Source organism: Lonchura striata, chromosome 1 (assembly GCF_050655825.1).
Source record: "Lonchura striata isolate lonStrDom1 chromosome 1, ASM5065582v1, whole genome shotgun sequence".
NCBI classification, from domain to species: Eukaryota; Metazoa; Chordata; class Aves; order Passeriformes; family Estrildidae; genus Lonchura; species Lonchura striata.
The window spans coordinates 101,637,132-101,663,811 of record NC_140703.1 but is presented as its reverse complement, the minus strand read 5'-3'; the positions used below and the strand labels follow the sequence as shown (position 1 = coordinate 101,663,811).

Sequence of the window (26,680 nt, the reverse complement as noted above, 5' to 3'; positions counted from 1 at the left end):
ATGATGTAAATAGAAAAAAGTAATATTAACTGTTGTTGATTCCACTTTATTGTGCACTTCTATGCACCAAGGATGGCTGCACTTGAATAAGGATAAAGTAATTTCTGTACTAGGCCTGTTTATGTAGAACTTAGGGATGTATTTGCTACTTAAATGGAAAATAATATTGTAATGCTTAAAAGCTCTGGTGTGTCTCTGTGTTGTGTAAGCTGTTTCTAATCTGTATTTGAAGTTCTGTGTTGTTTATCTTGAGATCCAGGTTGATGTTAAAATGTTCCCTTTTTACTGGAGAATTTTTTGCTTGCTTACATAAAAGATCAGCAACAAAAGAGATTAAATTAATCAAAGCCTTCTTGCATATTCCAGCTCTCAGCAAGGCTGAGAACAACCTATAGGAATCCCCTGGTTTTGGGATGTGTTATTTGGGGAGTTTAATTTAGTTTGATGATTCCATTCACATCAAAATGATGCTTAAGAAGTAGAGTGGCTATAGATGGTTAAATAATATTAAGGTGATCACCAGGCCAAAGCCACACACTGCCTCTGTAGGTATGCCTGAATTGCTAGCTGAAGCAAGAGCTCAGGAGATAATTTATGTCTGTCAAACTCAGGATCTGTGTGTTTTCTAGTTACTCTCTGCTGTAATCTGGCTGCATGTCAGCATAAGGGCATCTGAAATGTAGCTCAGAGGAGCACAGCTGTCACAACAGACTGGATTGGGCTGGAAGGGACCTTAAAGTTCATCTAGTCCCAGGCCCCTGCCATGAGCAGGGCTGCCACTCTAGATCAGGTTGCTCAGAGTACCATCTAATCTGGCCTTGAATGCTTCCAGGGATGAGGCATTCACAGCCTCCCAGGGCAACATTTCCAGCACCTCACAAGTCTGTGAGCAAAGAATTTCTTCCTAGCATCTAATATAAATCTAAATTTTCAATCTAAATCCATTGACATTTGGTCTGGAATGATCTGCTCATGTAAGAAGTCTCTCTCCCTCCTTTTTATAAGCACCCTAAGGTACTGGAAGACTACAGCAAGGCCTCTCTAAAGCCTCCTCTTCTCCAGGCTGATCAAGTCCAGCTCTCTCAGCCTGTCTTCATGGGAGAGGTGCTTCAGCTCTCTGAGCATCTTTGTGCTCCTCCTTTGCACCTGCTCTAACAAATCCATGTTTTTATGGTGCTGGACCCCACAGTAGGATGCAGGACTCCTGGTAGGGTCTCATGAGGGCAAAGTAGAGGGGGAGAATCCCCTTCCCTGGACCTGCTGGCTGGGCTGCTTTGGATGCAGCCCAGGGTGCCTTGGGCCTCCTGGGCTGCAAGCGCACACTGTGGGCTCATGTCCAGCTTTTCATCCACAGGAACCCCCAGGTCCTTCTCTGCAGGGCTGCCCTCAGTGACTTCTCCTCCCTTGTCTTCTGTGCTCATGTCTGGGATCACCCTGACTCAGGTGCAGCACCTTGCACTTGGATTTGTTGAACCTCAGGAGGTGCTCATGGGCCCACTCCTCAAGCTTGTCCAGGTCCCCAGCGGTTGCATCCTGTCCTTAAGGAATATCAACTGCACCATTCAAATTCATTCAAATCTGCAAACTTCCTGAGGCACCAGGTCTCACTGGTCATTACTGCATTTACCTTCTTGGTCATCAGAGAAGATAACACAGCTCTGAGCTTGCACATTTGGTTTCATACACGGATTCCTTTTGGTGGTGGAATTGTTGAAATGGTTGTTAATACTAGATCTGCCAGCAATATGATCAATCATGAAAAGGGGCAACCTAACCTCTAAAATCAAGTAACACTAAAGAGAAAAAAATGGGTTTTTTTCATTCTTTTTACATGTTAATCCTCAGAAACAATACCTACATACACCACGTTCTCTGTTTACACATTTTTCCCACACCAGTTTGGCTAAGACACAAATGTAATTTTCAGGGAGATCAAAGCTTGTATCCAGCATGGGAGGCCATGCTGCATTCAGCAAGAAGTGCCATGGAAAGGGCTGGCCCTGTCCTCATCTGTGCCCAGGCTGCTGTCACAGATTCCCTGTTGGCAAAGTGTGTGGATGATGTTCAGCTGCTGTTTGCATCTTTTAATATAAATTATTATTTTTAAAGATATGGACAAAGAAACCCTAAATATTATTCCAGATTTCTTGCATACATTACAGAAAGAAATAAAATTAAAACCAAGTTTCTTAGGCTCAGCTAAGTTAGGATCAGAATCAAAATACTATAAGCAACTTCAAATCCTCAAATACACAAACACAAATTTTGCTCTAGTAGCCATACAGGACAAAAAAAAAAAAAAAGAAAAAAAAGAAAAACATTACATGGTTTAGAATTTGCATGGAAATTCTACTTGAACATAAGTAGAAGCCTACTTCCACTTGAACACAAATGCGCAAATATTCAGTGACAGAAAAAGGATTTTGTGCTTGTAAATTATACTGTACTGGGAAGGAAAATATTTTAAATAGAGATGACCTGTGAGAACAGAACTTTTGCAAAACAGACACTCTGCCTGCCCTGTTCTCTGCCTGTCCTGTTCTCTGCCTGTCCTGTTCTCTGCCTGTCCTGGCTCTGCCTGTCCCGGCTCTGCCTGTCCTGTTCTCTGCCTGTCCCAGCTCTCCCTGCCCTGTTCTCTGCCTGTCCAGTTCTCTGCCTGTCCTGTTCTCTGCCTGTCCCAGCTCTCCCTGCCCTGTTCTCTGCCTGTCCAGTTCTCTGCCTGTCCTGTTCTCTGCCTGTCCCGGCTCTGCCTGTCCTGTTCTCTGCCTGTCCCAGCTCTCCCTGTCCTGTTCTCTCCCTGTCCTGTTCTCTGCCTGTCCTGTTCTCTGCCTGTCCCGGCTCTGCCTGTCCCGGCTCTGCCTGTCCTGTTCTCTGCCTGTCCTGGCTCTGCCTGTCCTGTTCTCTGCCTGTCCCGGCTCTGCCTGTCCCGGCTCTGCCTGTCCTGTTCTCTGCCTGTCCTGGCTCTGCCTGTCCTGTTCTCTGCCTGTCCTGGCTCTGCCTGTCCCGGCTCTGCCTGTCCTGTTCTCTCCCTGTCCCGGCTCTGCCTGTCCTGTTCTCTCCCTGTCCTGTTCTCTGCCTGTCCTGTTCTCTGCCTGTCCCGGCTCTGCCTGCCCCGGCTCTGCCTGTCCTGTTCTCTCCCTGTCCTGTTCTCTGCCTGTCCCGGCTCTCCCTGTCCCGGCTCTCCCTGCCCTGTTCTCTCCCTGCCCTATTCTCTGCCTGCCCTGGCTCTGCCGGCTCTCCCTGCCCTGTTCTCTCCCTGCCCTATTCTCTGCCTGCCCTAGCTCTGCCGGCTCTCTCTGCGCATCCCCTGAAGGCAGAGTTTGTTCAACTAGTCGAACTGGCTCTTTCTGTCTTGTTTTTTTTTGGCAAACTAAGAATTTCCTTCCTGATAAAAAAGAGCGGCGGGCGCCCCGATTGGGCGTCTCGTTGGAGAGGATGTGACATCAGGCACATCTCTGGCTTGGCTGGGTCTCTGGCTGCCGAGCAGGGCAGCCCGGGAGCAGCTTTGTCAAATCGCAGCCCCGGCGCTCGGCTCTGCGCGCTCCGAGCTGCCGCCGGCGCTGCTCGGCTCATGCGTGCGGGGTCCGCTCCGGAGAGCGCTCCGGCCGCTGCGGGCTCGCCGGGGAACATGGAATTTGAACTCTGGAAACCAGCCACAGAGTGAAAAGACAGCGGCTGGGCAGGCAGGGCTGAGATGGATGATGAGAGAACGAATCAAAATGCCAGCAAACTGCAAGGAGCTGGAGGCCGGGCATCTGCAGCGACTCCGTGGAGCCCGCTGATGAGGGGTGAGTGACGCTCCTGCCCGGCACAAGCCTCAGCCCTGCCGGAGGGCAGCGGGGGCTGCGGTGCTGCTGCTCCCCGGGTCCTGCTTCAGGACAGCTCCTCACCCGGTCCCACAAAACACCCCCACGACTTCGTGGAAAAAAAAGCTATTTCTGTTTGATACTGAAATTTTGGTTGTTTCTTTTTCGTGTCATAGAAGAGAGTGGTTGGTTTTGTACTGCAGTTTGTGCAAGCAGAAATAAATGTAGCAGCACTTGGACTGCAGCACACTGAGAAATAAGTTGAAATGTGGCGTGTTTGACTTAAATTAGTGCCAGCAGGAAGCTCAGCAGTAGCTCAATTCCTTCTTTTTCTTTTTCCTTTTTTTTCTTTTTCTTTTTCTTTTTCTTTTTCTTTTTCTTTTTCTTTTTCTTTTTCTTTTTCTTTTTCTTTTTCTTTTTCTTTTTTTTTTCTTTTTCTCTTTCTTTTTCTTTATTTTATTTTTTTGTTTTTTTTTCTTTCTTTTTTTCTTTCTTTTTTCATTTCCTTCCTCCTTACTTTCCTTCTTTTTCTCCTTCCTTTTAATTACTTTAATTTTTGCTTTTCATTTCTGTTTTATCTTTCTTCTTCTTTTTCCTTTTTTTCTTTATCTTTTATCCTTTCCCCTTGTCTTTCAGATGAGCAGACCTAAGTGTTGTTTAGGCTGAGCCTACTGGGTTCTTCTTCAGTGGCATTGCTGTGACCAGTGCTGTTCTGGGCACGTAATAGTGAGCAGTTACTCAGACAAATGGCCTCACTCTGGTCATTGCTCTGTGTCTGGCCCAGAGCCATTGAAAATATGACATGGTAAAAAAAAGACAAGTAATTAAACTTTGTATCCTGAGCTGGATGTGTTCGCTGTAGCTCTGTTTCTGTTAAGTTACTCCTTCCTCTAATGGCGAGTGCAGATGGAATGAGGTAAATTCAGAAAATGTGACTATGCTATCCTTGCTCTTTTTCTGGGCTGTTCAGGATGCTTCCATTAACACTAAGTTGAAAATTAAGACCATAAAGCCAAAATGCAGGGCTGACCAGTCTATCTGCAGTGTAGTCTGCCTGCCCCCGTGTGTGCCACGTATGTACAGCCTGAGGCTGGGCTGAGCAGGAAGGCACAGTGATACCATTAACTGTGTGAAATAGAACCAGTCCACACTGGAGATGAGCTCCAGCAAAATGGAGGGTGGAAGGACGGAATCCCACATGGCACAATGCTGCACACAGATCATTTGGTCCTTTGAAAATCAAAGTTTAGTCCATTCCTTTTGTGTCTACCTGTTCCTTAGCAGAGTCAATAAGCTCTGCTCGCAATTTCCAGCAGGAATGTATTTAGCTCAAGCTATGTAGATCACAAACTTTAAGGGACAGCCTTTGAGTATGGAAAATACAATTTGTAATACTGTTCTATATAATGCCATAGGATTTTGTATCTGAAAATATGAATGCAAGAGCACACCTTCACTAGGAGGACTTAAGAGCCCCTTTCAAGTTGTGCTGTATGTGAGAGGCATGGGAAGAAACCAGCCTGGGGACAGGCACAGGCACCATGTGCAATGCCCTCACATGGTCAGAGGCTGCAAAAAGTTGCTTCAGCCATCACAACAAAAACCAGTGCTCTAGAAAGGTCCTGTGAGAGCTCTGTTGTGCACAGGGAGCAGTCAGATTTTGCATGTGTACATGGTTATTGCTATAAGACTCCCTCTGTATACACCACCCTGCCAGTGTCACATGCCTGAGTGATGGCAGTGCAATCAAATATGACCAGGGGTTTAATGTAATCTCTGGGCTGGCTGGAGTTTTCTGCAGTGGAAGGGGAGGTGACCCAAAGCCACTGAAAGCCAGTGGGATTTAGATGTCTAGCTAAACTACTGGGGTCTGACTCAGACTCCCTGTGGACTAAGGTGTGGGTAAATTTCAAATTTGGACAAATTATCTTGTTTCTTTGTGAAAGAGCAGCTGTACTATTTTTGACAATCAGGAATCCTTGTTTTGGTGGTGGTACATACAATGAACAACTGTGTCCCCCACATACACTGGCCTTTCTAGTCCATATGCAGAGTGCTCTGGGCACATTCACGAAAATCACTAGTTCGGGATTTTGAAAGCCCATAATCAACTAGAATTGACATTTGCTTAGGCCTTAATCAAATACAATACACATCTTTTATATTCTGATAGTGTGCCTCCTGTGAAGTATAAAAGAGGGCAGTGAGACATGGAAATCACTGCAGCCTTTCTCCTCTTCCAGGCAAGGAACTTGAGTTCCAGCCTGGAGCAGGCAGAAAAAAGAAATATGGTTATTTGCAAGAAGGTGATGCCTGGGGTTAAGAAACTGAAGAAATTTGCCATCTTTTCCAAGGGCCTCCATTCCAATGCCTTCCTGGTACTGCTTCAGGTTAGAAGTGCTTGCTGCAGATGGAGGTAGGGCAGGAGAAACATCAGCCTGAGGCTGTGCAGTTCATGGCAGCAGATCTGGAATTATGTCATCCCAATTAGTCATCAGTCAGGCCTTTAATCCTGCTCCTCCCAAGGTGTCCAAGGCTGGTGTGACAGACTCCCTAGGGCTCCATAGGGCTCCACTTCCACCTAGGATAAAACTCTAGGTTTCTCTCAGTTACGGAACTCCCAGATAGATTACGTGTCAGCACATATCTCTTTTATTTTTTACTGACATTTATTTTTAATGCCTATATGGTCAATCTTTTAATTCATTGTTAAAACTTGGAAACTTGCAAGCCAATGTCCAGTCTACAGATGGCTGGTCTGGCTCTTTTTAGAGTTTCAGTGGAAACCTGTCTTTTCTTAAGCAAGGACTGAATGGATAAAATCCACACATGGATATGTCCCTCTTATATCATCATGACATGATGATATAATACTTTGGTATAATGCACAGGTTGGTACAGGCACAAGTGCCTGCCAATATTTGTGTAGCCAAAAAAAGTTCAAGTTGCAGCTCAAAAAACTTGGTACTTAAATCTAGATTTTTAGAATATCTATAAACATACTTCCCTTACAACTCATGCAATTTAGGCAATGGCATTAGTTTCTAAACGTAAAAACCCTGGAAACACAAGTGACTGTAACACAGGCAGGACCAACAAGAGCAACAGCACAGTCAGATAAACATCAATTTAACACACATCACTTAGAGCAAAGATGTTTTAGTCAGTTAATCAGTCTGTGGTTTAATAATTGTTGTCCAGGTTTGCCATCCTCATGAACTAGAACCACAGCTTCCAGAATTGCCTGTCTGTTTGCTAAAGCTGAAGATATTTGGGAACCTAATGAAACTGTGTAACTGTTGTGGGAAGCAGCCCATGGAGCATAGGAGGCAGGCAGAGCTCAAATAATGCTAATAACAAAGAATACAGATTTCTTTAAAAGCTAATTCATAGACTCATAGCCAGGTGTAGATTGGAAGAGACCTTTAAAAGTTGTCTAGTCCAACACCCCTGCAATGAGCAGGAACACCTTCCACTAGACCAGGTTTCTCAGAGCCCCACCCACCTTGACCTGAATCTTTCCACAAAAGGGACATCTACTACCTCTCTAGGCAACCTGTTCCATTATTCCACCACCACATTTTAATGTCTGGCCTAAATATATCTTCTTTTTATTTAAAACCGTTATGATCATCAGCTTATGTGTAAACATTCTTTCAAAGAATTATAGGCTTATTAGGGGTTTTTGCTGAAGGCAGACTTCCTGCTGTTAAGGATTCCATTCCATGCATGTGCTTTATTATAGTTCCTGAGAACCTCAGCAACTCAGCCAGCAACTTGGTCACTGGAGTATTCTCTGTAGTTAGTGGAGGAGAGTGGGACATCTCCAGAGAACATCAAAATGTCTTTTAACAGGAAGCTGTGTGAAATGCCCTCTGTAAAGGCTTCCCTTCCTTCCCAGGGGGAACCTAGCACATTGACATAGAGCAGACACTGGGTTTTGAGTGCTGGGACATAAATATCTCCCAGAGGGATTATTGCTGTCAGTTGACTCTGAGCCATAAAATCTGTAATACTGAAGATCTCTCTCTATTAATATTTGCACAGTATGTATGTGCTGTACCTCACTTTGTAGTTTCAACAATGCAGACAGCACAGCTATTACTTAAAATGCACCACTCATAACAGAATCAACAGGTAGTATATTTTGCCTCCTTGTACTTTGGTCCCTTCTCTTGCCAAGTGTTGTTGACTCTAGTACAGCTCTGAGCCGGGGTAAATGACTGATCAGCCAAACTCTCTTCAAACATATTCCTTTTGAGATAATTGGTAAAATGTAATAAGTTCATGTAAAAAAATAAAGGGCCCTGGAAATAATTCGGAGAGAGGGATAAGCTCAGCCAGAGCCAGGTGATGTTCTGCAAATCCCTCCTGTCTTCTGAAGGGGAGCACAGCTGTGCAGTGCAAACATGGGATGAGTTAAAAATGCACCCAGAGGGAAACCATCTTCTTGTCTGTCTCCCTCACACCATCTGCTCCAAAGAAATCTTGGCAGCTCAAATAAAGTAGAAGGGAGGTCACACAGTTGAAGTAAAATATGTTAGTGAAATAGAAGTTTTAGCCTTTTTCCTGTCTTTGTTTTTATACAGATTTTGTTTCAGACTGGTCTCCTCTACATGAGGCCTCTATCCATGGGCGTCTGCTTTCCCTGAAGAAGCTCATTGAACAGGTACCTCTCCGCTGGGTTCATGTGGTGTCTGCAGGGTTTGTTCAGTGGATGAATGCAGTCTGTGCTTCACTGTGAAACTTCAGGGTGAGAAAATCCTGTTAACCAGGCCACAGCAAAATCTGCATGCAACGGGCTTTTCTTCGCTACAGTCAGTTCCTTGCCCAGTACAAGCTTTGTGCACTAATCTGAAGATGTACTGAACTATCCAGGGTGATATGTTAACTGTGGCAGAGGAAATGGGATCAGTGGGATCTATGGATGGCCAAGGGCAGCTCCTCTGCAGCTCCTGTGCATGCCAGTGAGGAGTTTTTGGTGCCCCCGCTGAAGGCCAGCTCTGGACCCAGTCATGGGTCTGGTTGAGCTTCAATGCAGTCACCCAGACACTTGTTTCTGAAGTGCCTGAGCATATCCTAGTCCCTCCAGAAGGTCAGGGATAGGTAGAAATGACTTCTGAACTTCACCACTTTGTTTCTTCAAAATCCCTGGGTTTAACCTGTGAAGGAGATAATGGAAAGGGAAGGGGCATTGGAGACTCTTCCAGCTTAGTCTTCTTGAGCACCAAGATTGATAGAAACAAAAGAACCTGGAGAATCCAACCAATGTTTCTGATGCCTTTCTTTCCTTCAGTGGTTGCCTTGAGGCAAAGAGCAGAAAATACTTCAAGAGCATTTCAGGGTTCCAGCCAGTCAAACAGCCACAATATATTGTCCCACTGGACAGTCCACTAAGCTTTCTGTGCTGGTTTTCAGTGTGTACAAGGCATGGCCTCGGGTATGCTGTGCCAGTATCCACTCCACCCAAATCATTACCACCTCTTCATCCCCTTCATCTGCTTACTTCTGAGATGAATAGCTCCAGGCAGTTGAGGAAGGTCTAGTTACATAAAGCTTTTAAAGCAGGTTTTTTTTTTTTATTGTGGATTTTGGTATGGGGGTTTTAGTAGTTGTTTGTAATGATATTTTCCATTATCTTATCAGGGGAATGATGTCAATCTTGTTACAGCAGACCAGGTGTCTCCTCTCCATGAAGCCTGCCTAGGGGGTCATGCTGCCTGTGCCAGTGTCCTGTTAAAACATGGTGCTCAGGTGAGTAGGTGATGGACAGACCTCTGTCTCTAGTGTTAGTATGCTGTACTACCACACTGTAATGCTACCTGGTGTCATGGCAGAGTATCTCTGTGGTTTGCACTCTGTACATAGCTCTGCTTAAGGTAGTTATGAAATGCACTTCCTAATAAAAAAAAAAAAGTACAGATATAAGCAACAGTTATTATTGTTCTTTAGATGAGGATGAAATGTTCTCATCTGTAACAAGAACAAGGGGAAGTTAATCTTGCAAAGTGTTTATAATCCTGCAGCAGTTAAGGGTGTGTTTTATTTTATGCATGCATTAATCTTATTGGTATCAATATGCAATCTAAAGTAGAATCATAGGATTGTGACAACCAACTGACAAAAAATGGGAAGAAAATGGAAACAAGATGCAAGTAAAATGGTGAAATCGTGTCTCATGGCCACTACTTTTCAAGCTAATATCAAAATTGTAGTGAATAAGGACATTCATTCATACATCCATTACCTTACAGATATTACCTTTCAGTTTAAAATTAAAAAAAAAATAATAATGAAGGGTTGCACACTTTCAACCAAAAATGGACTGTTTCAGGAGAAGGCTATGGGTAGGTGTGTTTCAGCTAAAATAACTGAGAAATGGTCATACATTTAGCTTGGTAACTCCTGAGAGACCCTAGAGTGGCCCTGATGGTTTTTTGGTTTTTTTCTTTTTTTGCAGTAGGAGAGACTTGGGGGAAATTTTAAAAAATACTTTTTAAATTATCATTTTAATGAAAACTTGTAGTCTTTGGAAGCACTGGGGAGTTTTGGCATAGAATTAAATAAAAAATATTGAAACCCCTATTTCCTGCTGAGAAACTGGTAGTTGCCATCAATTCTGACATATCAAGAAGACAAAGGTTTTGCCAGATTGTGTTATTTTCTCCCAGGTGGATGGAGTGACTGTGGACTGGCACACACCACTGTTCAACACTTGTGTCAGTGGCAGTGTGGCTTGCTTGAATTTATTGCTGGAGCATGGAGCCAGCCTACACCCACCCTGTGACCTGGCATCCCCCATCCACGAAGCTGCTAAGAGAGGTAACCCCACAGGCATCAGCTCTCCTGTCCATGCTGCTAGCAGCGTGTTGAAGTGGTGGATAGAGATAAAGAAGATAATTTTCTTGGTTTGGGTCATGTAAAATGCCTTGCTAATTGGTCTCATCATGAGGGGTGCCGTTCTTCCCAGCCTGTTGCTCCTCAGGGGCAGGTCAGCTCAGCTGTCAGATCCTCTGAGTTCACGTCGTGCCACCTGGAAGGGAATGCATTGTCCAAGTCAGCTGCATACAATGTGGACATTTGAGGGAGACATCTGGCTGTCTTCAAAAGGAGTGGAGAGAAACATGGAGTGATTAATCTCATCTTCAGTAGACATCTGAAATGAGTCAGATGAAATGTGAGGGTTTTAGCCTGTGAGCCTGTTTTGCTGAATGTGGCTTTTCAGCTCCTGGTTTGCTGGCTGGATCCATTGGAGTGGATTAAAGTCATTACATTACCACCTCTTGACAAAACATTGAATCTTTGCCAAACTACACTGCTGTAACAGAGAATTTGCTGAAAAAAAAGGGCCTGATCTCTGTGAGTTGACTCTTCCTTTATCCCTTTTAAGGTCATGTGCAATGTGTCGAACTCCTTGCATCCCGTGGGGTAAATATAGATCACAACATCAAGCACCTGGGTACTCCACTTTATGTAGCATGTGAGAACCAGCAAGTGAACTGTGCCAGGAAGCTGCTGGAGTCAGGTAAAAACAAAAATAAAGAATGGTGTACTTTTGTTTCCTGCAACATCTGTCTTTGGATTATCTTTGCATCAAAAATTTAGAGGAACTCTTGCTTTGGGACCAGGAGATGTTTCACTCCTAATAGCAGCCCTGGTTAAATGTGGTAGCAGGGTGATCATGGTTTTCTTGACCCAGGAATTCAGCTGGATAGCTCTCAACAAAATGATGGGTGATCTTGGATTTCACATGGCTGATTGTGTCTGGAACAAGCTATACTTTCCAGTGTCTGTGCATGTAATGCTGCAGTTATTTGAAGTCAACAGGAAGAAATTTAATTTTAATTTTTTTTTTACTTCCTCTTTACCCAAAACAATTGACTCAGCCACCTTTACATAGTATTTCTGCAAACATGTTTTGATTTCCAATGAGTTCATAAAAAGTTGGAGACATTTCCAATGCAGGAGGTTCAGTACTATGTCCTTTGCATCACACAAAGCTGTAAGTCTAAATGCTTGGGTAATTACATAAAACCATTTCTTGTTATCTAGAGTAGTACAGGTCTTCTAGCCAAAGGGGGGCCATATGTGGCCTAAAGTGGCCACATAGCTGGTACAAAAATGATGGACCAACAAAACTACTTTAGAAAAAAACAAGCAAAAATAATATATATCACTTGTTAAGTACGTCACTGTTTAGTAGAAGTCAACTTACTGGGAAGAAGTCAAATCCAAATTAATCTGAATTAAATGTTGGCAACTATTTTATTTTTTCTCCTAATTTTTTTTTTCTGCTGCCTCCTATATATGGGAATGTGTACTATAAAAACATTATAGTCTTGAATTAATTCTGCAGCTCACCTTTCTTAGCATATTTTAGAAGCCATTAATCCAGAGTAATGAATGGGGGAACTCTCACCAGGGGTGTTTATGCCCTCATCTACCAAGGACCTCTAGAATTTTCTATTCTTGCATTTTTCCCCAACAGATATTTTGGCATTTGGAAATCCCACCATCTTAAGTCTCCAGTAGAGAGCATATTGAAATCCTGAGTTTATTTTAAGGAATGGGGAGCAGAGGTGGGCCACAAGTGGAGCTACACCTTTGTCTTGCTTCAAGATACCCTTGGGCTGGGCTGTGGGTGAAGGATTTCCTTGTGCACCATTCCAGGATCATTTTGTTAGTCACAGCCCCAGTCCTCAGCCAGTGAGAGCTGTGCTTGTCCAAATTGTAGCATCAAGCCCAGCGCAAGGAGTCCAGCTCTGGGTGCAGCTACAGCACCTGTGTGTCATTCAGAGCCAGCAGCTCGTGCAGTGAATGACGGTGGGCTGCTGTGTAGTCCTGGCTCCTCTCATTGTTCTTTGCCCCTCCTGTTGTTCAGGAGCGAGTGTGAACAGCGGCAAGGGCCTGGAGTCCCCTCTGCACACAGCTGCCAGGAACTGCAGCGTGGAGCTGGTGAAGCTGCTGATGGACTTCGGAGCAGATGTTTGGGTGAAGAATGCTGAAAACAAGAGGCCAGTGGAGCTGGTCCCACCTGGCTGCCCTGTGGGCCAGCTGTTCCTGCAGAGAGAAGGTGCCCCTTAGAACTTGTTTTTGGGAAAACCGACACAGGCTATTGCAGAAGGCTATGCTATTCCAGGCTGCTAGCACTAGAAAATTGGGAATAACTGAGCTTGCCTCCATTTGCTGACACAGGGACACTGTTCAAGTGCCAGAATATAGTGGTAAACTAACAGTGATAATGATAAGAAAAATAACCCATCCTAAACCCCCAGATTTTTAATCTACTGCATCAGGAAGCAATCATCTTGAGCTTGAGCAAAATAGAGTTTAGGGTAAATAACCAAGCAAAAAATGCCATAGAAATTAATGCTAGCTTTTTTCATTACCTAAAGCTTTGCATTCAGTGAGAATCTGCCAGTTCCCTTGTGTCAGACAGTAGACTCAGGCGTGTTCCATGGAGCGTGCTGACAAATGCAGGCAACAAGTTGCCTCTGATGGGAATTGAGTCTAGGTAGTGAGGATGAGGTTTGGAATCTCTAGTTATACAGTAGATGGTCAGGTTTGTCTCAACACAAATGCATAAATGCAGATTTGCAACCTCAAAAAAATTAGTGCATATAATACTAAAAAAAGATATATTGAAGAACTTGGATTTTAATTCCTTGTCCTTTACTTTTATTCTTGGGCCAATCTTTTACATAGATGCAAAAGTATCTTTAAAATGAAAGACTACATTTTTTTTTTTTTTTTTGATATTAAGGAAAATTGCACAGGAATGATATAAGGAATTATATATTTATAGTAATTTATACACTAGACTTTCTCTAAAGACAAACCTTATGTGCCAAATAATAACAGCAGTATCAAATCATAAGCTTAAACTTTAGGAAGAGTCTATTTCACACGTTTAAATTAAATATTTTCAGGTAATTTTATTTTATTTTATTTTATTTTATTGATTATGAAATCTTTAATGAATTAATGAGAGAAATATTACTTATTATTGAGAGAAAATAGAATAAGATCTGTAGTGTCAACTTATTTTTATGCTTGTGTTCTTCCTTAGATTTTCTCATTCAGTCAGCAAGCTTTATATATTAGTAAATAATCTGGATTTTCATTGTTTTAAACAAATTGGTGATGGTGTGGTCCATGCCAGTTACACATTGATGAGATTGTTGACGTAGAAAATTAAACTTGGAATACCAAAGTGATGAATCAGGCCCTGCTTGAAAAAGTAACATGAAAGTAGCATGGAAACAACTGTGCTGTGCATGTTATGCATGAACAACGGATACTTAGTTTCCCAACCTAATCTACTGCACACAGAGCAATGATCTTTTTGAGTCCTAGTCCCTGCTGCACTCGGTTCCTGACTCCTGTGGCACTGCATGTGTCCTGTTATTTGAGATAGAAAAACATTTCAGACACACCCTGTGGTGCTGGCCTGGAAACACTGCTCAGGCTCAGCTGACAGCACGGGCAGCGAGGAACCTTTCTAAGCGAAATCCAGCAATCAAAATCAGAAACAATAAATGCCTGAAGGGAATATTCCTGTGGAATAGCGTTTTTTCTGATGTTCTCCAACATCCTCTGAGTGGGCCCATGCCTGTGGACAGCTGATGTCTGCCTTCCTTGGGTGGCTGAGCAGTCGTGGTCTGGGAGTGGTGCAAGAGCTGCTCTCCTGCTCTGCAAGGCTCCTCTCCCCCGGACCCAGCTGCTGGAGCCTTGCAGCCCATGGCCAGGCAGGCTGCAGGGAGCGTGTGTGGCCAGCAGAGATGAGCTGGTGAGCACGCTGACCCAGGCACCCTGCAGGACTAGCCCAGGGCAGGTGTAGCTGCCACCTGTGGTGGTTCCCTTCCTGGCGGTTCACTGTGCTGCTCGACCATCATACCTGCTTACATCTCAGGGACAGTCCTGTGTGTGGGTGGGAGAATTAGTGAGTGCTCCAAAAACGTACTGTGTGCTTGTGTTTGCAAAATATTTTCCAGTGTAGTGTCACTGCTTGTGTTTTGATAAGTCTTCATGTTTTGGGTTTGGTTGTTTTTTCTTGTAATGGAAGCTTTTGTTTTTTTAATGAGATGTTTGCAAGCAGAGCATTTATCTGTGGGATCAGAGTCAAGCACAAAGTGCAGTGTGATACTGCAGTAGTTTAACTAGCTTGCCTTGTTTTGTACCCAAGAACGGGATAACAACTTGTAAGCTTGCTCCTAGCAGAAGAGTGCAGCCCTTTGCACGGCCCTTGTGATAGCACAGCAGCTTTCAGCCTTGCAGAACTGCTGGGAATGTGGTGTTCTGCACAAAGGAAGTCTCAAAAGCTGACCAAAGCTGCCACCTCACTGCATTTTTGTTGTGGGCTCCCTTCCTTCCCTCTGCTCTGCAGGAGGAGGGCACCTAAACTGACCCTTCCCAGCTCTCTCACCTTCCTCTGGCATTCTGCAGTGTCCCTTCTCATCCAACCCTGCATCCAACCCTCTCATTGGTGCCCATCTTCTTACCTGACCTGCCAGCCTACACACTCATCATCCTTGTGCAAACAGTGCTCTGGAGTGTTGAACTCTGGTGGGTGCTGCAGGTAAAACTTCACATAGGATCTTCCTCTTCCTGAAAAGGATAAGTGACCTAAACAAGTGTATAATGCTATTATACTTGGATTTTTTTGTAAAGTGACAAAGATTCTTCAGCAGGCCTCCCATCTATCAATATGGGACCGGTTCACCTGGAAGGTTTAAATAAAGAACTATAAAGTGCTTTTTTTGCTTTGTGGTCATCACTGTTACAAAATCTGCCTCAAGAAAGCAGTGGACTGAAAACTTGGATCTCACTGAGGGAGTAAGAGGAGGCAGAGGCTTTTAAAGTATCATCAATCATCTTTTCTCAGACAGTACAAACATTTGTACAGCTTAAAAGGGAAAGGCTGATGCTGCTGATGCCAGTTGAGTAGTGACAGAGTGACTAGACAATGACTGGGATTGCGGGTGGGCAGGTGTCCTTTGGGGGATGCAGGTTTGACTTCTCACTGCTGAGTGGGAAAACCTGGCGAGAGGTGGGTTGCAGGAGGTGGGTGGCACAGCTGCTGTTTCAAGTTTATAGTCTTGGTATTATAAAGCCATGTGTGTAACCTGTTCCCTGGATCTTTCTCAGGGCCACTGTCCTTGATGCAGCTGTGCCGCCTGTGCATCAGGAGGTGCTTTGGATACAAGCAGCATCAAAAAATAACTGGACTGCTCCTCCCAGATGAGCTGAAACATTTCCTTCTCCACATTTGAGCCTTTTCATGTTCAAAATGGTGCCTTTAATAACACAGCAAGGTTTGTTGACTTTTCTCATCAGTAGTGTTGCCAGTGTTTGCAATGATAATTTGTGGCAATTTTTGGTCTCCAGTAAAGCCCGGGTCAAAGAAGCACAGGACTGACCAACTCACTCAGTCCTCAATGCCATCAGCCCCACCAAATCCTTTGGGAAAGAAGCAATCCTGCATGGTTGCATTGTGAAGCTTGGAAATGTGATGCGAGAGCTCCCTTGAAAGCACAGAAAATCAGCGTAACATTTTTAAATAGATCTCCTGATTCTCTGGCACAATTTCAGAGGTCTTGTGGTTGACAACCCCTTACAAAGAAAACACACATCCCAGCCCAGCAGTAACAGCATCCCATGCAAACATTAGGCACACCAGGAGAGCTGCAGAGCTTTCTCTAAGCAGTGCTCACATGCTGTCATCTGGGAGGGCAGTGCCCACGCCACCACGAGGAAGGGGAGGGAACCCAAGTGAACCCACTTGCCAAGTAAGGAAGGCCCTCTGGTAGAAGTTATTTATTTTCTAAGGGTATCACACTGCAGACAAGATAAGCACCAACCAACAATCATTTGCACTTAGGCCAGCATCTGAAACAAGTGTTTCTGCCATGACAGCACATAGGTCACTGTTTGTGGCAGCTCCATACAGTGCAATAATAGTGGGGCAAAAGTTTTTAATCATCCATTATAGGCAATTACTCCTGATACTTTGCGACATAGAAGAGCTACACTTCAGAATTGTGCATTTTCTCCTTGTAGCATGATAATTTTCAAGGACACAGGCTAACAGGCTATCAGTAGCAGGCATTGAGTGCTTCTCTTTTTCTGAAAATGAGGTGATATTTCATAAGCATTTTTCAGCATGCATCAGAAAAACAACAGCTTCTACAGCCCTTCTCCATCCAAGAAAATATTAAGAGTGAGATAATATTTTTTTCTGAGAGAGTGGCTACCTCATTCATAGCATTTTCCATGAGAGTGGTAATAATAATGCCTCTAATGTGTGGTCATAAAAAAACCACAATGAAGTCCATTCCAAATTTAAAAACAGTGGGCAATTACTGCCCCCTGCTCAGTTGTGAGCAGTGGACTCAACGTATGACGTATGTAGTTCTTATTCCACTGAAGTCATAAGAACAATTATTTCCAGCTAAACATTAACACTGGGCATTTTTCTTTCCCTTTCAGAAATGGGTCCTGCTGCCACAAACCGAAATGCAGTTGTGACCACTCTCTGCTCACTTGGGTGCTCCCCTGGGGATATCAGCTGCCTGATAGATGTGGGAGCAAGAATGCTGAGACTCCAGCTCTTCTTCCCTTGCCCTGTTTCCTTTTGAGTTCTAAACCAAAGTGCATCTGCCTCACCTGGGAGCAGCAGCATGCCCAGCACCCTGAGGGGCTTCCATGGCACCCCTGAGCTGAAGGGGCAGCCACAAACTTTGGTGCTTCTGGAGATCCTTTTTCACTGCACTGTGGAGACTCTGTAAGAGTGGACTGGGAGTGCAAAAACTGCTGACATCACTAACACCAGCAATGAGTGATGCAGAGTCTTCAGGAGTGGAGAGACTGGCAGCCTTCTAATACATGAAAGCTGATTTTGGTGCTCACCAGTGTGCCAGTGTGAGCAGTGACAGCTGCCTTCTGCAGGTGGAAGGTTAGAGAGGAGAGGTCAAATGCTACCTGGTTGCTGGTATTTGCTGTAAATCACAATTCAGATCCTTGTCTGCACAACATGACTGCTGGCTATAGATATCCAGTGTGATGGTTTGATTCTTTGTGCTGACCAAACACAGAACAGTTCTGTTGAGTTTGTGGAACACTAGATTGTACCACAAATGGGTACAAAATGACAAACACAGTTAGGTCTCTAACTCCTCTGGTGATAGAGACACTTGAAAATGTGTCACTTATCTTACCCAATTCATCACACATATTTGAGCCATGTAAAAATCAACTGGCTGATTTAAGATGGCCTTCTATATATGATCTTCCTCATGCCCAGGAAGAAAAATAGACGTCTGTCTTCACAGAGTTTAAATAAAAGCAGGTATCTGGGATGGGAAAGGTATATTCTTCTAAAATCACTGTCTTAGTTAAGCTCAATCTGCATTGAACAGGCAGGGCATGAACAAGGAACCTAGTGCTTAATTTTTGGACACTAAAGTGTGCTTTGGTGACACAGTGGAACACTGGAGATCCATCTCGTTATATTCTAGATGATGAAGAAACATTTTTGTAGGTACTAGTTTTACTTTCATCTTTAGGCATCTTATTTTGTAACTTCAGCCAATGGATTTATAGAAGTAATTATAATACCAGGCAAAAATTGCTCTGAGAACTAGGTGAGGGTGTTGCTTCTAATTTGCTTTTCTTATGAAAATTTAATGGTATGACTCTGTTTACTTGAATTTCTCTGCCCAAGTGGAATTAGGATGAATTCTGTATGCTCAGCTTGTATCATCTCAGTGTGTTTACTTATTTATTTTCATAAAATGTGTGGTAAACACTGGTGATTTACAGCTTTATGCATCAACACATATACAGTTATAAACTGTAAAAGTACAAGATGCAAACTGAACAAGCTCATTATAGGTGAGGTTTAGATTTTTTCTATATTGAAGCCATACAAAATGTAATGCAGGACTTAAATGATTATAATGAATATATTTAATCACATTCTTTCCTATTTTTGTGTTAATGGTTTAATGGTAGTTAAGCCACACAATTTTGTAGGATATTTTCTCAGAAATAAATAGTTCATACTCTTTTGCTTAATAATTTGTTTTCATTCAGTTTTTAAATCAGAGCCCTAATTTTGTGGATTGACTGATACTATGGAGTTTTGAATTCTAATTTCTTGCAATCCCACCTGAAGGCAGGTAGTGAACAGAATATAGTAAAGATGAGACTAAAATGCAAATACTGTGCAAATCTTGCCTTTTGTTGATGCTTTAATGTAGAGCTCTATTCCTGAAATTCCTTCTTTGCTCACTTGAGGGTTAATGAAAAGGAGATAGAGAATCCACAAAGCAGGAAAAGATGTAATTTTAGATGGTCACTGTCTTCAGCTTGGGTTTGGGTTTTTGTATTTGTTTTTGTTTTCTTTTTGTTTATTTTTAATTGTTTTGGTTTTTTAACTGATTTGCATAAGTTTTTTTCTCCTGCCAGCTAAGCAAAAGACACGTGCAATGTTGTGGTGCTCTTGTGTGTTGTGGTGCTCTTGTGTGTTTGTACACAGCAGGAACCCTTTACTGGAAGTGAGAGGGTGCAGGTCCCTGTGTGGTCAGAAGTCCAGCAGGTGTCTGTCAGTGCCCTTGGGTACGTGGTTGGGCTGGGGAGGTGTGGAAGGAAAGTCATTCCCTCTCCATTGGATACATCTCTGGGAATCCCTGCCCACAAAGACCCACTCAAAGAGTGCGGGCAGTGCCAGCAAATTGCTTTACAAGATGTTTTTTCTGATGAATAGAGAGCTGCCTTTGGAAACTGTGGAACTCAAAACACCTCAACAAAAGAAAACAATGAATTTAAGCAAGACAACAATCTTTTGTTTTATTAAAATATGTCTGGTGCAATATATTTTTGCAGTTGCTAGGTGGGATCAGCCATGTCCCAGGACACAGCTCTTCTTTCTGCAGTTTTGTGCAAAGGTCCACAGCTGTTCTGTAGATTTCTTGTTGTTTTCTCTTAACTGGAAATAAGAGACATGCAAATCTAGTAAACGTAACATGCAGCATATTCAGAGAATGTCCTCTTGCCTGTCCATTGACATGAATTCTTTTCAAGATGACTAAGAAAGAAATAAGTTTTACTTTACTAGCTTAACCAAACGGGACAGACTGGCTGAAAAATAGTAGGTTAGTGGTGAAAAAGAGAGTACTTTTATGCCTAATATGGGATATGCTAATTTCCATCATACTGCTGTTCTTGAGAATCATGGGTCTGAGACTTGATGCTCCTGAATCCACTTTTTCTTGCTTAAAAAATGCACTGTATTTGTTAAAATGGACTCTGCCTTGCTCTGCACTTCCAGCCTGAATCCCGCTGGCTTTGGATAAAAATTCTCAGGAGTTATTTCCATGTATATTGAGCAATTATTTGTCCTTCCTTGACACATTGCTCAGCTCACTGCTCCAAGGGATACTCACTTTCATGCACCAGGCAATATTTGATGCAGAACTGCTCTCTAAGATACCTTGGGGAGTCCACTTTTCTTTAAAATGACAGCAGTGAACTATTGCAGGGAAGAGAAATGTTTCAAATTCTTATATCATTCAACACAGTAACCCTTACTCTATTCCTACCTCAGTGCTGGAGAATACCTGGCTCATGTCACCGTGCAACAAGGTCTTGTCTCTTCTGTGCCAGGTGAAGCCTTTCCTTTCTGAACTACTTCTCTTTGCACTTTTAAAGGTCTTGAAACTCATTAATCTTCACTGATTCTAGTGACACAGCACTAGATTCATGGCTTTAGTGACTGTGAAGTAAAATTGAGTTTGTAATCTGTCAGCTGTCTCACTTCACAAATTAAACTGTGGAGTCTGCCGAGTCTATGGCTTTTGAAATCCCTGGAGCTTTTCTTTCTGTGGTTTGTAAAATGCAGCAGTAGCAGCTCTTTGTCTCATGAAAGCACTGAGTCTGAATCACAGAGGTTCATACAGACCATGGAAAGATATCATGAATAGTACAAGTATAGGGTTGTCTCATTGTCATCGAGACTGCACTTTTTATTACCTTATTTTGAGGAAAGGAAGTTGCATTTTTTCCCTCTCTGATTAAATAATACCAAAACAGGAAGAGTTGGTGTTTCTGGTAATTTCTGAATGGGACAAAGCTCCTGGCAGCTGCCTTGCTCTCCCCAGGACTCTCTGAAGGAGCATCACCCCTGCACTTTATTCAGCTTTTTCACCCTCTGGCTGAGCATGGTAACTGAGACCAACAAAGTCTTTGTTCCTTCCAACTCTTTATATATAATTTTTCCTACAGGTTGGTTGGCAGAACCTCTGCTTCTCAAAGTCTCTTCAATGAGGACTATGGACATCCCTTTCTGAAATAACTCCACTGATACCTGTCAGTTCAGAATAGGTGACCAGTGCATTTCTGCTCCTCAGATAATCGTAATGGTGAGCACAAGGTATGAGCATGTCCCAGCTTCACTGCAATTATTTCCATTCTCTTGTCCCGTAGAAAAGATGGGGCACTGCTTAGGTTCTGGAAGTACCAACTCAGTCTCTTTGTTCACTGACCACTAGAAAGGGGTGGTTTTGTCTACAGCTCCCAGTCATTTTTTCAGTCAGCCAAACAACCCTAAACAAAACGTTTCCCTCACAGAGCAAAAGTTAAGAGGTAGCTTTTTCTCTTTTTCAAACTATAATTGCATTTATTATTTCTCAGACTAGAAAACAAACAAATCCAACCCCAAACAATTCAATCCAATTCAGGGAAATTGCTCATTTTTCTTGCAGGAACAGAAGAAAACACATGAAAAATATTATCTATCGGTAGGGTACTGGGACATATTCATTAGAGATGATCGAAGCAAGTTCAGATTCCCTCCTAGAATGAAATAAATTATTTCTCTATATTTGCTCTTCCTGGTGCTTTGCAGATATATCCTCCTTTTTTTAAGCGATTTAAGCCTTCCTCTCCCAATTTATCCAGCAAGACTGTATGACTTTAGTTCACTAAGATTTTCTCACTGTGCCTCGGTATGTAAGAGCCTAAAACCAAGCTAGGATTAGAGATCCCTGAGCAGGGGCTGGAGCCATGGGTGACTGAAATGGGGTCATGGGACAGGGGCAGGGGGAGCCCCAGGGGACTGCCATGGGGCAGTGAGTGCTGGTGGTGCCCTCAGGGCCTGGACATCTGGGTAGCCATGCAAATTCTCAGCACCCATAACATCCATGAGCATGGCAAGAGATCTGTTCACCCACCACATATCGTTTGTATGCCTAATTCCCTCCCTTTTTGTTCTACCAGAGTCTCCAGTTAATTTTACCAAGAAAATGAAGAATTGTTTCCTAATCTCTCCTCATAGTAATCCCTTGATAGTTGCCTCTCTCATCCCTCCCTCTTTGCTTCTCTTTCTCCCAGACCAGACTCCGAGCCTCTTTAACCATTCCATGGACAGAGATCTGGGTGACCAAAACACTGTGAATTTGTCTGTAAAAGACACATCGCCTTAAAAAAAAAACCAAACAAAAAGAACAACAACAAAAAAAAAAAAAAAAAAACAAACAACAAAAAAACAGCCAGACAAAACCAAAAATAAACCAACCCAAAAACCCCTAGTAAAACCCCAAAAACAAGAAGCCCAGAGCTACCTAATGTTTCTGGCTTCTTTCCCTGAATGTTCTTTACTATTTTTAAGATACTTGTCAGTTCTTGACTCTTGTAGTCAGATATCTTAGTCCAAAAGAAATACCTAGTGAAAACACCCTGAGCTCAATTCCTGAGGGCATTTTGCATATGCTCTCTACTTTTAGTTATCTCATTCCATAAAATTTATTGTAGTTGTTTTGAATGCCTATCCTGTATTAAAGGGGGACTGCTACGTGCAAAACTCCAACAAAGGACATAGCACAGAGAGCTCTTCTTTTTCTGAGATATGAAAAAAGGGCTGTGCCCAATCCCTGTGCATAATGTGAACTTTTTGTCTGTTATTGCGTGTGCCTGGACAGCTGAGAAATGAACAGACAAACCATTTCTTTTAAGCATGACAAAGAAAAAGCCCCCAAACCCAACAAACCAGGACTGAAAGACGAACATTGAGAGACATATGGGATAGGAGTAACTGGACACATTTCTGGCTCGGAAGACTGAGATTGGGCTCTGCTGCTCGCCCTGCCACAGCAGCTCCTTCCCCAAATGCTGCCCCAGGCTCAGGATCCCTCCTGGGGGAGGAAGGCGAGGGGCAGGGACGTGGCTGCTGCCCTGGGCACTGCCAGCCCCGCTGCCTTTGCCAGGCTTAGCCAGCAGATGGTATCGCTGGCACACATCTGCAGAAAAGTTGAGCCAGAGAATAATCACTGAAAAAATCGAGCTAGAAATGACGTGGTGCTGGGAGTGAATGCAACATCAGGCTCACAGGGACCACGGAATCTCCCATCATTGCCATTTCCATCTGCCAGTTGTGCAACTTGTCTTTTTTACTGTCCTACTTACTGCCCAATTTTTCTACATCTATTTTCTGAAAGTGACAGGATGCATACAAGGCTCAAAGTTTGTCTTAACAGATAGGTTAACTGCACTTAATGCTTGTCATCCTTTTTTTCTCCCCCAAAATCTAATGTTTTTTACCATTTATATATCCTCCTAAGAAAGCACTAGAAAATCTGAAAAACATGAATGTAAGCACTCTCAGTCACTGGTTGTCAGTGACCTGTAATTAGAGGTATGCTGCAGCACTCCCAGTCATTGAACAGTCTTCTTAGTTTTTTACATAGCAGCTTGCTTAATATATTTCTCTTCTAACCTCCATTAGCACTTGACAGAAAAAAGATCGGTTCCAGAAAATGGAACATCCGTACCTACTGAAATTACATATAATTAACCAATTAGAAACAGAAATCTGTCTCAGTTTTCAGAATGAGTGCTTTGTGGTATATAATACATTTCAAAACTCCTTCTCTCTTCCAGGGAAATAATTACTGCTACTGGCTTCCTAATTTTACAGGCTGGCTGTTCTCACTTTCTAGACAGCAGCTCTAAGCAAGAGTCCTTCCCATAATTTATTTTGGGTGAGTGATCCTTGGAGTCTTCTCCTAAAAATCATGTAGTAGCACAGAACTTTACAAAGCCATTTGGTGTCACAGCCAGGACTTGCCATGTTTGTGCTTCATGCTGTGCAGTGACTTGGATTTCAGGGAAATGTCTTATTTCCACGTCCTCTCTAAAATGTTTTGTTTATCCCATTTGCCACTGTCTACAGCCCAGGAGACGTATGCATTGCACATGACAATGTAATTCAGCTCCATGTCCTAGAAATAAATGCCTTCACATACTGCCTGCACATAGGCAAGGCCTCTTAAGAGTAATGCATGCTGTGAGTTATTGTGGCAGACTTTCACACGTCCTTGAAGATAAGGTAATTTAGTGAGACATCCAAGTGACTGCCTGCAGATGTGCACTTGCCTTTGCACAAATGGAGGCAGCTACTTTGACAGTGCTCTCATTTCTTTGAATCTTCTACAAGAACTGCCTAGAAAATTGCAACTATTAGTGAGTAAAACATTAGGGGGTAGGAATGGCATCACAAACTTGATGTGTTTGTGCTACTTCTGTTCAGCAAATTGCAGCCAGGAGGTGTAAATATATAGGGTGCATACCTTCTTCACTCACCTTTTCTGGCTCCACAAAAGCCATGAAGAAAGGAGACCTGTGCTCTGCTTTGCCCTTTACCACTCGTGTGCCTCTGGAATGCCTCTGTGAGAGGGGAATGTTGCAAGCACTGGAGAGCTACTGGTTCATTTAATATAGGTCCCATCTCAAACTGGTGCATATTTTGATGCAAAACCCCAGCTATGATCATCCTGAGACTGCTGCTTTTCCAGCAGGGCTGTATTTTGTGTGCTGGTTGGTAAAACAGGGCATGAGGTATGGAGGCTTCGCTTCATATCACACATCAGACTCTGAAGATATTTCGGCTGACAGTAAAAATATAGTGGTTTAACTACCATTTTGGCCTTTCCAGACTTCTGTTAAAGTGGAGATATTCAAATATAACCAGAGGCAAAAAAGAAGCTTTCTTGGAGAAGTTTTGTACAAATTGCTACTCTTCTCATTTCTGATAATTTTAAGCAATTTTCTCTCCAAGAGCCCATTGTTCCTTTCACTAACGCTCATATTGACTCATATCTATGGAAGCACCTTGCCTCCTGGCTTCTTTTGCTGGCTCATTACTTGTATTTATTGCTGCATTTCTCTAAAGCAATTTCATTAAATTTTGCTTTATGGTTATCACAGAAATCTGCTGTTAGGATACAGTGCCCTTTCATGTTCATAGGAAGTGCAAGTTCATTCTGTCCCCTAAATTTTATTAATCTCTTTCAATCATTTAAAAATGAAAAAAAAAAACAAACAAAGACACCAAAACCATTAAGTTACTGCAGGATTTTGTCTCTTTCCATTAACAGCAAAATAAAGCTAATTTCCTGCAGCTTTCTGCTTTGAGCTATAAAGCTTTGGTGTGGATTACTTTTTTGAGAGCTATTATGATTGTCCACAGGCAGAAAAAGTTCAGTAAAATATCGGCTTCTGAATCTCCAAAGAAACGTTCACTGGGGAAAAACTTGGAGCACTTTGTTAGCAGCATTTTGTAGTTAGTTAAGAGGCATTTATGTAACCTTCATCTCATGAAGGGTGACTGCTAGCATTAGTATTTTTAAAGCAGCACACAATTATGAGGCATGAATGTGAACATTGTTGAGGGAATTTGAAAATACTTTTGAAAGCAAAAGGCAGATTAAAAAAAAAAAAAACTAAAAAAAGGAAAAAACCTTCACAAAGCTGAGAATTATGCATCATCTCAAAGGTACTTTTACAGCCACACCCAGGACAAGAAAAAATAACCAAAACAGACACCTGTAATTTTTGATAGCTATTCTTCATGTTCCAAATGACACTGTCACAAAACTTCCCTTGACAACCAGATCCTCACAGCTATTCAGATGCCATAGTACAGAAATTTTGTTTGCGCCAGAGTGTGAGGGAGAGGCTCTGTGGTCTCATGGATGGCCATCCCTTAGTGTAGTGGCATGTATGCTGCCATATGAAATCCTGCTGCATTTTCAAACACCTTCTTTAATTAGTTTCCAAGAAATCCCCACATTCCTCTTACTCCATGCTGAAAGGTGTAGAAGTGTACCCTGGTAGTCCCTGGGTGCCCCACAGCCAGTTTCCATGGCCACAAGGCACTTCTTTCCTCCAGTGTGTGGGCAACCTGAGGGTCTGGAGTCACACACCTGCACTTGCCTGGCAGCATCTCATCCATATGCAAAGGCAGTGCACAATGAAACTGGAAATAAGGATTCCCTCCAGGTGTTTCATAATTGCTAAAAAGAAGCCCATGGTTGATTTCACATCACTAAAGCTGAGCAACATCTAGGTGCCACAGCACAACCTGGTTTCTGCTCCACACATTGCCCACATCAGGAACCAGACTAGAGAGCACTTTTTCTTCCTTCAGACCACTGAGACTGGATGTATCTTCCATAAGAAAAAAGGGGATTACAAAGTGTAGATAGTATCTCACCGAAGAGGCAGAATGATTATTTGTGTACACCTAGAACAGCAGGTTGGTTAGATGGTCGGACTGTAGATGTTATTCCAACAACATCATGAGAATCATAGGATATTTTTCACAGTCCCTATCTATCTAAAGAGTTCAAAAGTTTTTGTAAACTTATTTATCCAACAAGTGGGTAAGCAAGAAAGGGGTGTCAGAGTGCTGTGAAAAGGATCAGAATGATTTGGCAGTTTTGTTTCATCAAGTATTGGATATTATGCTTCTCCCAGAGAAAAGAAGGAAAATATGTAGGCTGTCCTGGAGAAGGCTGTCTTGCATTGCCTTTACCAGC

At 42.9% G+C, this 26,680-nt stretch overlaps 1 protein-coding gene across 1 annotated transcript; it reads left to right on the top strand.

The window, feature by feature from the left end:
- Window positions 1-3,470: 3,470 nt before the first annotated feature.
- Window positions 3,471-25,186, top strand: ASB9 (ankyrin repeat and SOCS box containing 9). Its single transcript, XM_077781616.2, has 8 exons — window positions 3,471-3,788; window positions 8,396-8,475; window positions 9,453-9,560; window positions 10,478-10,628; window positions 11,197-11,331; window positions 12,688-12,879; window positions 15,954-16,120; window positions 17,295-25,186. The coding sequence occupies exons 1-7, from the start codon at window positions 3,695-3,697 to the stop codon at window positions 16,076-16,078; spliced, it is 885 nt and encodes a 294-aa protein (XP_077637742.2). The 5' UTR covers window positions 3,471-3,694; the 3' UTR covers window positions 16,079-16,120; window positions 17,295-25,186.
- The last annotated feature ends 1,494 nt before the right edge of the window (window positions 25,187-26,680 follow it).